We start from the raw sequence: 14,626 nt of genomic DNA on the forward strand, positions 1-14,626 counted from the left end.
TTCCCTCCTCCGCTGATAAGTCTCTCTCAACCTCTGGGAGCCCCTCCACCACCTGTTCTTCCGATGACAGTTCCCTGACAAGTTACTATGAAGAGGAAGAGCCATGTATGATACCTTGAGCTCTTTGGATGAAAGGTGGGATATTATCCCTTTCCCCCTCCCCAGGTACAGTCAGACTGCATATCTGGCAACATTCTCAGCCAACAATCCTGGAATCTGTATTTCAGAATCAATACAATTAAGTGTTCCATGTGGTTTACACTCCCAGATTGTAGCCTATATATGTAATTTAACCAATGGCCATATGTATTCTTAGGGATCAGAAAGATTCCATCAACATGACTTGGGAAGACAGGCGAACTAATACCAGTGTACTGGAAGAAGCAAAGATCACCAGTGTCAAAGCAATGATTCTTCAACATCAACTTCATTGGACTGGTCATGTTGTGTGGATGCCTGATGATCGTCTTCCAAAGCAACTACTCCATTCTGAACTTCAAAATGGAAAGCGTAATACTGGTGGTCAACAAAAGAGGTTTAAAGACTGTCTCAAGGCAAATCTAAAAAAAAAAATGTAGTATAAACACTGACAACTGGGAAACTCTGGCCTGCGAGAACTCCAATTGGAGAACAGCCTTTACCAAAGGTGTCATGGGCTTTGAAGACACTCAAACTCAGGACGCAAGGGAGAAATGTGCTAAGAAGAAGGCATGCTTGGCAAATCCACACCGTGATCAACTCCCGCCCGGAAACCAATGTCCCCACTGTGGAAGGACGTGTGGATCCAGAATTGGCCTCCACAGTCACTTATGGACTCATTGTTAAAACCGTATTTATGGAAGACAATCTTACTTGGCTACGTGTGATCGCCAAAGCAAAGCAAAGCAATTTTTATAACAAAACAAACGGCTACTTTGCCATTGTTTTCTTGCCTGGTTACACTCTGTCATTATTCCTGCTACTGCCTGCCCAGCCATACGCCATGCAAATGGATTTCAGTCCATTTTGTTAAAGCCAACTAATTAGATACATTGGAAAGGGAAAAGCAGCCCACCCAGTCAAACCTCTTTGCGCCAACAAACTGGCCTTCGACTGTCAAAGAGCTTCCCGCAATCTGTACCATCTGTGCTAGCAGCTGGCACCGAACTCCAAAAATAGCTCTTCAGTTACATTATCCAATTAGATTTTAGTGCAAAATCAATTGTCACTTAAGTGATTTATAATAGTGTTTTTTTTTTCAAAAATCAGTTTTCCTATTTGGTTTCTGCAATGTGATCTTTGCAGTCGAGACTTTTTCATACTTGTTTATTCCATAACCCGGGCCCTCTTTCTGCAAGGCTGCCCACTACGAAAGCCCCAGGGCTATCGAGAGGTACGCAACTGAGCTACCAATTGAGAAGGCTGCCGTTTGCAACCTGCCTCTGTCGCCAATGCCTTCCCCCACGTCCGCAATCTGTGATATGGAGATAAGAACACTGACCTACAGCTGTGTTTCTGAAAGGCATCAACAAGTGAAAAGCTTTGAACATCTGAAAGGACCGCATAAATGCAAAGCATTATAATCATCATTATAATCAGTTCAGGCCAGTGCTAACAAACACAGTGGAGTTCATGAGCTGTTCATTCAGATTTGGTGACTGAACTAAGAAAAGTAGTGTGTGTGTGTCAATTTATGGCATCATTCTATTTGCTTAAAGTACTAAATTCTTGCCTTTCTTGACCAAGGTGGCTAACAATCTCATTTAATAAAAGCTACAAGCGAAAAGCGGAAAAGATGGAAAGACTATGCCAGCCACAGAATTGGCCTCCACAGTCACTTATGGACTGTGGCTTAGCATAGAAAAATGACACAGTGAGCCAGTTATATTTTCATGATGGTAAGAGCAGCTCCTTAAAAAAAGACAGATCTCAGAGAAAAACCATGCAAATGTGACCTCTTTGCAGTCAGGTCCTGGCTTATACTTTACATATCATTTGCAGGATGGGGTCAGTGTCAGGCCAGGCAGTGGTCTACTAAGTTGGCAGGGGGACAACAACAAGTTGGAATATTCAGGAAGTAATGAACTACAAAGTACACACCTTAAAAGTCCTATTATCTGAATTTGGAAATAAAATGTGCTTTATTGTGGGAGTCATAAAGCCATGGCAGAGGCTTGTAATACTGCGGGGTGCCCCTGACCTCGGCTGACTCACACTCTGTGCCTTACAATGTATTAGAATGTATTGACCTTATATGGCGATGGGCGTAGCAAAAGCCATGACCGGATGAGGTAACGTGAGACATTGGCAAACGGCCATGCGGCTGGGGAGAACACAATGGAGAATAAATCGGAGAAGGACAGACAGAGGAGCTGCTCTTACCACCATGAAAATATAACTGGCTCACTGTGTCATTTTTCTGTGCTAAGCCATCTCATGACGGCTGGATTTCCGTCACTTTATAAATTTAATAGTAGTTGTAGTACAACAACAAAAACAACAACAACGAAATGAACAACCTTCATAATCAAAGTACAGTAACATATTCATGGTGCCACTGCAGAATATTGCCTTTTTAAGTGGGGCGTTTGCATGGGGAAATGTAGCAGATTTTATAACTTAAGCATTGTAAATTCTTTATTTTTTGCTTATTCTGCAGGTGAAATCCTGAATATATTTAGTCTCGGTCAACTCACAAGCACAGCAATACAGCCACTCAACCAAAACTTTTCCTAGACAGAATGGTTCTGACCTGTTTCCTTAAAAGACATTTGAGTTGTGTTCTGATTCAACATAGTCAGTGAGATTTCTGAGTAAGCTTGGAAAGGATTAGACCTGGACCTAACCGGAGATCTGAAACTGGGGCTGTCTGCATGTAAGTCATGCATTCTGTCTCTGCTGTACTGTGACCCCCAATTTGAACCTGTAAGCTAGAATTGTGTCCTGAATGAGACTATAAATTTCATTCCATTATCTCCAGGATCAGCGGAGAAACTGTATTACAAATAATGGGTGAGTAGGCCAACTGCTTGATGCTGTTGTTGTTATTGTTTTATTATCATTTGTTTTATATTAAGAGCAGCACTTAGCAGCGATGACTGAAAGGGAAGATACAGCAATGTGAAACTAAATTGCAGTAAGCACAGCACGCCAAAAGATTTATCCATCTTTACACACATAAAGTTGTTTTAGGAAACCAATTTTCAGCACATGACGAATCAATTTTACAGAGCATCGAAGTTCACCTGATGACGACTGTGCAAGAGCAACTGTTAGCAATAAAAAGATTACAGTGGTACCTCGGGTTATGAACTTAATTCGTTCTGGAGGTCCGTTCTTAACCTGAAACTGTTCTTAACCTGAAGCACCACTTTAGCTAATGGGGCCTCCCGCTGCGCTGCTCCCGCGCAATTTCTGTTCTCATCCTGAAGCAAAGTTCTTAACCTGAGGTACTATTTCTGGGTTAGCGCAGTCTGTAACCTGAAGCGTCTGCAACCTGAGGTACCACTGAACAACATAAACACCTCCAGGTGTTTGATGGATTAAAAGCTGGCACGGCACTTGTGCCAACATCTATTTAATTTGTTCTGATGCTCAGAGTTCATGTTTTCAACCTTGGCCTGAAGATGATTGATTGTTTTCGCCTATGTAGAAAAACTGCCTTGGACAGTGTCACAGCAGCCGGGCAGCCCCACGTCATACGGTTCCATATTAATAGAGTCCCCTGGTTAGGAGCACAGGACAACAGCAATTAGGACTCCAAAACTGCAGGGATTTATTCCAGAGGAAAAGGAAAACAACACAGTCGGGGTCCGATCAACATCACCCTCTCATTTTCTTGCACAGTTCCAAGGTGCACCTGCGTATAACCCAAGGTGAAATGGTAGTCAAGATAACCCCAAACTGGTAGTTGTTGCATGAATGAGCTCATATATGTTTATATTCACTTGATTTGATATGTGCTAATTGGCTTGCTTATCTGTGGATGCTGAGCTCTAGGCCTACAGAGGGCAGAAGCTTTGGACAGCTGCCACCTATGGCCTCACCAGCCAGGTGTGAAGGGAAGTTCTGAGCAAACTGAAAAATATTGATCTGTGTGTAAAGGACGTATACACGTTTGCTTGTGTGTGGACAAGCCATCTCCTCCTGCCGTGTCCACCCCACATCTGTAGAGGCTGGGAGACCTGGCAGACTAGTTTCATCTCTCTATTTTCCATCTGTGTACAAACCAGGTTCCTTGCTACAGCCATACAGTGGGGTCTTTTGCACTGTCAGTTACACAGCTGCTTTCAGGGATGAGGAATGCTGAATATGCCCCCCCCCCCAAGACACAGATCCTGCAGGAACAACATTCAAAAGCCTCTCAGTATCCTCCTTTTATGATCACTTCTTGCCTTTTTACACTATTAAGTGCAATGTGGCTGCAAGTCTAATTGTAGATGAAGTGCAGCAAGTTCAGAAAGCCCATAACCATCTACATGAGAGACCAGTCACACATCCTTCAGTGACAAGTTGGATTCTGATGGTACATTAATTTCATACCAATCTGTCAGATGCTTGGCTTCTCCTAAGCATCAGCTATTGCTCCTCCATCTGTCCACCCCATTTTATACTTTTGAAAATTCAAGTCTCCTTCAAACTTTGTGTTGGTGGAGACTGTTTTCCCAATGTGCCTTTTAATTCCCTAAAAGATAATGATGCATTTGTATCAATAAGGTTTTCTGGTTATTTGTGCTGTTTAGCTACTCATCGTTACGCTGGAAGGAGAAAGATCATTTGGGTTGCTCTGAGTCGATTGCACTGGCAACAGCAACAACATATTCAACTCTGTTCGCTGTCTCTCCTGACAAAGCTGCTCTGCTTTGGAAATCACTTCTCTGCTTAACCTATAGGACACGAGTGTCCTGACCCTGGACCAGTGACAGTATAGAACGCAGAGTCCAAAGATGCAGTACCATCAGTTGACTACAGATTCAATTTTTTTATATAAAAAAATGCCTGTGTTTTTAGAATCTTGTTGAATAAATTATACACAGAGTGGCTTAACTGGTGACCAGAAGCTGTTTCTCCTTTTCATCTTAGCTCCAATAATTGTTCAGAAAGCTATGCTATATTGGGGATATTTCACCCCCAATCATCAATATCTGCTGCATTTCCACTCATTGTTTCCCTAGAGAAATAGTCGACCATAGAAATAGATATTAATGTTCCTTCAGAACCACCTGAAACAGTTGGAGAGAAGGGACATACTCCATCAGTAAGTTCTCCCAGCGAAATGAATGAAAGCTGGGCAAAAACACAGAATTTCATTGAGCCTCATCACTTTTTCACAAGATCCTGAATTCCAACGGCCTCCAGAACTTTTCTCTTTTGTTTCATTTGAACTTCAAAAACTTCAAACATAAATCTGTTATTCTTCAAACATAAATCTGTTATTCTTAAGATGCCAGAATATTCTCCCGATTGTTTGCACTGCAAATGACTTGACGTGGCTACTTTTCCGAAATCAAGTTAGATGCTTCAACTCAAAAGGATGCAATCCACACACTTGCAGATTGCATGGATATATCCATCTAAATGTTTCAAATGTAATTCTCAGACCTCATTAGAAGAAATCAGCTAGCATTCCCTCCTTAATAATCAAGAAGCAATCTGCTCCTCAAGGTTTGGCTTGATGACTTTCTATATACTCTGCTGCCTCCTTTTCTTGATTGAGCCTAACTGAAGAGTGTCCCGTGGGGTGGAGCTCTCTTTCCCCTGAAATCACCCTTTTCAATTCTGAAACTCTTCACGGTGACACATCACCAAGGCCAGGCAGTCCTCAGCTAACACAACCGGTATAAGTAAGTACTGCTGCTCTGAAAGGATCTTAACTGGCAGAGTGCCCCAAAGATGAGGCTAAAAACATCCAGTATCACAGGCATAGCTGTCAAGCGTCCCTTATTTGGCGGGAAAGTCCCTTATCCCAGCGCCATGTCCCGCTGCTGTCCCTTATTGATAGATGTCCCTTAAATGTCCCTTAAATGATGTCCCTTAAATTTCAAAGGAAGCAGCTCCTCTCCCTCCCTGCCTGCCAGCCAGGGAGGAGAGAGGCTCCAACTGTGTTGCTTGGATGCGTTGCTCACCCAATAAGGAGTCTAAGAACGACTGGGGGGTGGAGCATGCATGCCTTGTGCCGATCAAATTGGCTGCGTTGCCTGGGGACTCGCCTTTGCTCAGCGCTTCCCAGCGGAGAGGTGACGGTGGTTTTCCTTGCTGCATCCCCTTTGCCGGGTTGCTGCGCTGTGGGAACCACCGCTTGAGGCTTCGTTTGGCTGCTGTCTGGGCTTTCTGCCTTTGGCTGGGAAGGGCTCAGAAGGTGAACATAGCTGTGCTCTGAAAATCCCTTATTTTGGCTGCTGGTCCCTTATTTTCGAGGCTGCTGGTCCCTTATTTTCAAATCTGTAAGTTGACAGCTATGATCACAGGTTTCCTCACCACCACAAATTTAATTACTGTCTCCCCCCAATTGCTTCCAGGCAATAGTGTCTAAGCCCTTCAAACGAAAGGGTTAAGAATTTAATCATGCTTTTCAGTATTCAGCTCTCTGTTCTTTTTAAAATAGAAGCAACAGATGCTGGCAATACTTAGCAGAGCAGTCAATCCTAGGGGTCAGGTCATCTTAAGAGGGTTTTTTAAAAAAACAATTGTTAATGATTAACTTATTCTGAATTGGAGGTTAAATCATCTAAATTTTGCTAGGAGTCAGATGCTCACCTTGATTTTACCTATGCCTACCTATTGTGCAACCCTATGTATCTTTAGTTGGAAGTAAGTTCTACTGTGTTCAATTGAGTTTCCAATGAGGTTATGAAAACTGTCAACACACACCTTGACTGTGAAGAAAATACTTGAGTTATTTCTAAATTTCAGTTGGGGGACTTTGGAAGTTTCTACCCAGTGGTGATATCTCAGACACCCAGATCCCAAGCTGTTTAGGACTTTAAGAGTTAAAACCAGCACTTTGATTGAGCACCTTGATTGAGCCGGGAACAAACATGTAATAATAATAATAATAATAATAATAATAATAATAATAATAGATTTCATAAGGTCAGAGTAATATATTCTGACCAACCAACTCCACCAATAATCCGATTACAGGTAGGTAGCCGTGTCAGTCTGCCGTAGTCGAAACAAAATAAAAAAAATCCTTCCAGTAGCACCTTAGAGACCAAATAAGTTTGTTATTGGTATGAGCTTTCGTGTGCATGCACACTTCTTCAGATACCTTGCATGCACACGAAAGCTCCTAACAATAACAAACTTAGCTGGTCTCTAAGGTGCTACTGGAAGGATTTTTTTAATTTTGTTTCAATAATCTGATGACAGCATTGCATGCAATTTCAAGTCCCGAATGGTTTTCATGGGCAGCTGGAGGCAACTAGAGCATAATTTACTGTCATAAGATCCAACATAAGACCAAAGAAAATGGTAGCTGGAGAATACCTGAGCCAACAAAAAAAATGCCAGCTCAGAAACTACACACCTGATATAATAACCTCATTAGGCTGCGCATCTAATCTCAGAACATGAAACAAGAATGTTTCCCCTTTATCTGGATTAAATTGCAGTTCTCATCCATCCAGTCCTTCAGAGCTGGCAAGACAAATGGTTCCGTTTTTCCACAGAATGCAAGGGAAGCAGTTCACTCACAATTATACCTGTGCGAACCTGGTATAAATTGCTGTCAAACTGTAGCATCACACGAGACTGAGGTGGTAAACCTGTGTCTGGGATACACCCTTTCAAGCTGCAGCTGTCAACTCACATGACTACCTCTCCACATGAAAAAGTCCTCATACACAGGAAATTGGGACTTCAGGTAGTCTAGAATCTTTCTCCCTGAAGCACTACCTTCCCAAATGCAGGGGGTATTTTTTAACACACATTTTTTAATTTTATTTTTTAAGCAAAGACAAAGACAATAACCATTAAACACTTATCCAGCAGTACAGATAACGATGTTTGTTTTATCCATTGTCTCTAGACATATGGCAGAATATTCCATTATGTGAGCCAACTGTAGTCTGAAGTGGCACAACCCAGACAGTGAGTTTGCACCTCACTGTGTACTACTTCCGGTACCATAAAAAATAAATTAAAACATTATTAATTATTATTATTACTACTACTACTACTACTACTACTACTACTATCCTGAGTACTACACTTTCACTGTTCATTTCAGTGTGATTTCCACATTGAAAGATAGGTGGCAATGCACTGGTGATTAGAAGCAAAAACTTGTGCCAAGTTCAAGGTTAACATCAAGAAGATTTCTCATGTGAGTTGAAGAAATACAGCCGACCAAACAATGGATTCCTGGCTGGGTGGCTAGACCAGTAATCAGTTTTATTCTGGCCCAGCTCTGGACTATATAAGGAGATAAGGATATGCAAGGGCAACCAGGGCAGGACTTCAGAGCTCCCCAGCCCAGCCCCCAAATAGCCACCCAGGGAGTGGCAGATGATGGGGAGAATGTAAACAAGCATTGTAGTGGCAGCATCAGAGGTGAGAACTCAGAATGAATGAATGAATCTTTATTTGCATCAGCCATCGGCCATAGCAATAAAACAACAATACGCTCAATATCATTTAGGCACTGACAAATTAGACTGTTTGCCTTACTAAAACCCAAAGTGAGTAGCTGTTGTGGTGATAAACCAGAAGAGTGAAGTTTTTGATAGACAATTTTAGTCCAGGCGCTCTTTTGACAATCATGCAGAAGTCAAAAGTGTTCTTACATGGATAGTGGCATCATGGCACTACCCATAATGCAACAGTGCTTTTTTTGCCAAAGGAGCTTCCCCATTACTGAAACTAGGCAATGAGGTACCGTATTTTCTGTCTACAGGATGCCCCCATGTATAAGACACCCCCTATTTGGGGGGACTCAGATTTAAGAAAATGGGGGGAGATGTATCCGTGTAATAAGACACCTCCCTAATTTTTGACATTATTTTTTAGGAGGAAAACCTAGTCTTATACACGGGAAAATGTGGTATTATGCGAGGTCTCCTGTATTCTACCTCCAAAACCACACATACAGACATTCACATGTGCTTCCTATGCTCTTTGTGTGGAATTTAGGCCAGCCATTTCCCTACCTGCTGATGAATGGAAAATGCTGGCAAACTCCAGAGGCAATGGCATCTGACACAAAACGAAACAGGCAGGAGCGAATCCTAGTATGTACGGTACTGTACCACATTATCAAAAGGCCATTGGGCACAACCCAGAATATTACTAAAGGTATGTCAAAATACTTGTTGTATAAATTGAAGTTTTTCTCTGAACAGCCGCAGGTTAAACATGCCACTTGTAATGCACCCAATTTTCAAAGTCATTTCCCACAGTGGTGGGGGTGGTTCAAAAGATTAAAAACAACAGCAACACACAGTTCTTTTGGTTACAGAAATTCTTTCCTCAGGGAATGTGACCACTGCCTCTTTAACTAATACTGTCAATAAAGGAAAATACCTGTGGAACTTGAGCGCTTCAGGACAATCAGTTGTATCACCGAACAACAGTTTCTGCACATTTTCGTAAAAACGCCACGTTTCCTTCGGGGGTGGTGGAAGTCTTCAGTTCTCCATTTGGTCTCAGAGGCCAAAAACGCCATCCTAAACAATAACTTTAGGTGTTTTAACTTTTACTGGATAGAAGGAATCTTCAGATTTCTCAAAGTGCATCTTCAGCTACAAAGGCTCAATGAATCATTTAAACGGTTCCCTTTTTTAATTCACACCCTCTGAACTCAAAGGTCATACTTTACATGATAATCATTTAGCCCGTCCTTTATACAGGAATCCAATCACACTGCGTATTTATAGAGAACCCAAATAATATTTTCATCCCATTTACATCTCAGGATTATAAGCAAATCTTTCTTCCTTACCTTGATCGGTTGTTTAGGCAAATGAAATTGTAATTAAGTCTTATTATCCTTTCTATTTTAGAGATTTCCCTTCTCCGAGATTTCTGTTCTAAAAGAGTGTTGCACCCTTCTAGCTGGTTACTGGAAGACAGCTGTTGTGCCTGTGAGGAAATGAATAATACCACTAAGAATGCCTTAATTCCACTGTCACTCAAATGCAGAAAAGCGGTTTAAATTACTTGTAACATAGTGATTTCTCTCTTTCTTATGCTTTACTACTTCGGTAGTGTACTAGGGGAAAAGATTACGGGTACCTAAAAGGTCAGGTGTGAAAATCTAGTGTGAACTCTCCTATCTGATGCCTAAATTATATTTTATCTTATGCCAAGGTCAGAGTGGCTATATTCTATTGCATGACACTCCTCCCCAGTACCAGATACAGCTGCTCTCCAGCAGTTCATCGACTTATTTCACTGTGGCCAGATGCAGAATTATTTTAACAGTGTGGTGTTTTTTTTAGAAAGAGACGTCAAAAACTGAGCACATATTTTTTCTGCTTATTTTTATATCCAGTAACTAGCAACTAATTAAGGTTCTGAGTTGGTTCCCTGAGGCTCAGACCCTGGAACTCAGGAGGTGAAGCCTTGGAGCTAAGGGACAGTGACTCATAGGTCAGGCGAGTCCAGCAGAACCTGGTGGAGCCCAGTGGCAGAGCTACTGGCAACAGCAGAAAATAGCTGTGCTGAAATCTTCGTCTGTTCCCTTGAGGCCCCAAGAAGGCAACTAAGAATCAGAAACTTCGTCAAAACTAGGCATCATTGTGCCTAGTTAAGAAGGATAGATGGCACCTGTTTGCCCAGCCCAAAGATGCATCAGCAAAAGACATCAGTGCAGCCTCTGCAGTCCACCCCTTTCCCCTAGGACTGGGTGTACATCAATATGCGGATGATACCCAGCTCTACCTCTCTTTTAAATCAGAACCAATGAAGGCAGTGAATGTCCAGTGTGAGTGTCTGGAGGCGTTTGGAGGATGGATGGCGGCTAACAGACTGAGGTTGAATCCTGACAAGACAGAAGTACTGTCTTGGGGGGACAGGGGGCAGGTGGGTGTGGAGGACTCCCTGGTCCTGAACGGGGTAACTGTGCCCCTGAAGGACCAGGTGCGCAGCTTGGGAGTCATTTTGGACTCACAGCTGTCCATGGAGGCGCAGGTCAATTATGTGTCCAGGGCAGCTGTCTACCAGCTCCATTTGGTACACAAGCTGAGACCCTACCTGCCCGCAGACTGTCTTGCCAGAGTGGTGCACGCTCTAGGTATCTCCTGCTTGGACTACTGCAATGCGCTCTACGTGGGGCTACTTTTGAAGGTGACCTGGAAACTACAACAAATCCAGAATGCGGCAGCTAGACTGGTGACTAGGAGTGGCCACCGAGATCATATAACACCGGTCCTGAAAGACCCTCATTGGTTCCCAGTATGTTTCCAAGCACAATTCAAAGTGTTGGTGCTGAATTTTAAAGCCCTAAATGGCTTTCAGCCCAGTAAACCTGAAGGAGCGTCTCCACCTCCATTATTCAGCCCGGACACTGAGGTCCAGCTCTGAGGGCCTTCTGATGGCTCCCTCCCTGCGAGAAGTGAGGTTAGAGGGAACCAGGCAGAGGATCTTCTCGGTAGTGACACCCGCCCTGTGGAACGCCCTCCCATCAGATGTCAAGGAAATAAACAACTATTTGACTTTTGGAAGACATCTGAAAGCAGCCCTGTTTAGGGAAGTTTTTAATGTTTGGTCACTTATCATGATTCTGTTGGGAGCTGCCCAGAGTGGCTGGGGAAACCCAGCCAGATGGGTGGGGCATAAATAATAAATTTATTTTTAATAATAATAATAATAATAATAATAATAATAATAATAATAATAATAATTTCCATAGTATCACAGGCACAAATAGCAAGTGTTGTACAGCAGCTGTGCATATTATGAAGCTATGAAATCACACCACCAGAGATGCATTCATTGTTCTCAAAGCGCAACAGCCCATTTTGCTGTAAATTCCAGAGTAAAGTTGCTTATACAGCCAACTTTCACTCCCCTTTTCTGATTGAAAGTGTGCAAGGTGTCCTTTTGAAGTTGTTTATGGTCCTTAACACTGTAAGGCTAGGGTTGCCATATTTCAAAAAGTGGAAATCTGGACACAAAAGTTGTTGAGTTTAGCTTTTTTGTTGTTGTGGATCTTTTCTTAAGGGGGAGGGGGTTGGGGGTTGTTGAGCTTTGTGCCCAGATGTTTCAGTTATTTCTGCCAGGACACTGTTTCCGACAGCCATATTCCGGCTATGTCCAGCAACGCTATGTAAGATCTTGCCATTCCTCCTTTGCAACAGGCTGTCTTACCACCAAACAACCAACCTCTTCCTCTCTTCCCCACCCAAGTCATCAGAGTACCTAAGTCACTGGCATCCCATGGACTTTTATGATGTCAGCATGCCCAGCTGTGACATCAGAGCAGCTCAGCCATTCACGGTCAGGCAACATGTTTGTTGATAAAGCATTGTTCCTAAAGCTTATGATGGCACTGTTTTCAGAAAGAACACACAAATCCAATTTGTTTAGGAAGATAGTGTGATCATAGCCCACATTTCCATGTTCACTATTATGCCTTTCACACACACACACACACACACACACACACACACACACATATATGTGTGTGTGTGTGTGTGTGTGTGTGTGTGTGTGTGTGTCTCACTGATAGCTTTAGGCAGCTCATCTCTCTCACATGAAGATTTATTGCCAAATCTATACAAACAGCAGATCATGAGATAAAATCTGCTGCTGAATTATTTCGCTCCAGAGTGCATTCAGAAGAACTGCAATGTTTGGGTCCACCCCCCCCCCCAATATCATAAAATAGTAATAATCTGACACAGGGATAAATAGAATGTCAAGCAGATAAGCTAGAACACCTCCTGACCTGCTTTATTTATTATTATTTCCAGGGGGTTGAGATACACACACACACACACACACACACACACAATTTCAATCATGTGATCTGTAACCTGCAATCTGAAATATGACAACCCAGAAACAATTTCAATGCATTTGCTAGTCTTTCTATAGACAGGGCTTTAGCAATTGCAAAGGTAATTTTTGGGGGAAAGGAAATCTTTCTGATTTTGTCACCACAACTATTAGGACAATAGGTCTTGTGAGGCAGTTATTTTTGCACATGATTTCCAGCAGATTTGTTTTTCAGTAGAAAGTTACTGGATAATCCTGTGTCACAGGAAATGAAATCAAGACTCAAAGCATATGACGCCAAACCTTCCCAAAGGATCATTTGTTCCTGCATTAAAAGATCAGATTGTTGAGTTTGCTGAATAATTGAAGCCATATTTAATGGAATAATCAGCGGTTTAAAAAAGTTCCAATTCCCTATCATTCTTTTCATTACTTTGGGCAATATACTGGATCCAATTAGCCAAGTGCTTTTCAAAACACAGCTGGTGTTCAGCAATCCACAGCTTATGTTTTTGAAGTTATTGCTGAGAAAGTAATCACAAATACTACCAAAAAATGACAATAATGGCACTTTGGGTGCTCAAGTCTAGTGTCCTGCAGACTGATGAGCAGCTAAGAGTGTTCTGCTACAACCCCTTAAAAGCTTCCAGAGTTTTGTTTGAAGTATCAGTGATATTAACAGAATGTGGCCTTGAAAGGACACCAAACATTTGTAATAAAGATGCAAATGCCTTTTTCAGAAAGCAGCCTTTTGCAACACTTATTGAAAAAGACAATGGGCAGCACAATTCTGTCTGGGTTCACTCAGAAATAAGCCCTGCTGTGTTCAATATAGGACTTACTCCCTGGGAAGTTTGCATAGGATTGCAGCCCTAGCAAGAAATATCACTTCACAATGATTTTGATAAGGTACATTGCATTTATTTATTTTTAAGTTTCATAAATTCTCTCACATCACAAAACTGCCATCGGGCATGTGGCTTCTAATGTTTTCCTGCATTCCTTTTTTTATCCCTGTGTTCCAATGGGGGGGCGGGGAGGAATCATTCTCCTTCTAGGATTATGTCCATGAATTTCAGAAAGCAAGCCATCATTCTTTTTTTAAAAGTATCTTTTTATTTATTCTTAATAAATGATTCAAAAAATGAAAATAAAATAAACCAACATATACTGGTACAAAAAGAAAAAAATAAATATACCTCCTAAACTACAAACACAAACCCCACATATCCACCACTACTCAACTTCCTTTGGTTCAAATTTGAATATTGTCATTGCATTCCTTGGATAATGCATCTCTTATAACCCTTTCTAAATATTGTTCCCCTTTATACTTTACATACTTAATCCACGCATATCAACATACACTTTTCAGAGCAGTGTTTTTCCATATATTCCCCGAAACATTGCCATTCTAATCTTAAATTTTGATTTGTCTGAAGCCTTGTGGCTGCTGTTAACCTTGCCAGCCATCATTCTATTGCAGCAAAACCATCAATAAACTGGGACATGGGCTTTTGTGAACCAGTTTAATGCATGAAGTGGTCTTCTGACTCAACATAGTAAAGGTAAAGGGACCCCTGACCATTAGGTCCAGTCGTAACCGACTCTGGGGTTGTGGCACTCATTTTGCTTTATTGGCTGAGGGAGCCGGCGTACAGCTTCCAGGTCATGTGGCCAGCATGACTAAGCCACTTCTGGCAAACCA

At 42.0% G+C, this 14,626-nt stretch overlaps 1 protein-coding gene across 4 annotated transcripts in view; it reads right to left on the reverse strand.

Annotated features, from left to right (window-relative positions):
• Positions 1-14,626, reverse strand: part of KCNIP4 (potassium voltage-gated channel interacting protein 4) — a 420,252-nt gene that overhangs the window by 371,233 nt on the left and 34,393 nt on the right. Inside the window, exons 1-2 of one of the 4 annotated variants that reach the window (XM_083630791.1) lie at positions 9,920-10,014; positions 9,502-9,644 (exon numbers count right to left, since the gene is read on the reverse strand). The exons of the other annotated variants lie outside the window; for them this stretch is intronic. Of the exons in view, the coding sequence (XP_083486917.1) occupies positions 9,502-9,643 (142 nt within the window). The 5' untranslated portion in view covers position 9,644; positions 9,920-10,014. Of the gene's footprint in view, positions 1-9,501; positions 9,645-9,919; positions 10,015-14,626 lie in introns of those variants that run through there. 4 annotated transcript variants of the gene reach the window in all.

This window comes from Podarcis filfolensis, assembly GCF_964270895.1.
Source record: "Podarcis filfolensis genome assembly, chromosome: 9".
In the NCBI taxonomy this organism is placed as follows: Eukaryota; Metazoa; Chordata; class Lepidosauria; order Squamata; family Lacertidae; genus Podarcis; species Podarcis filfolensis.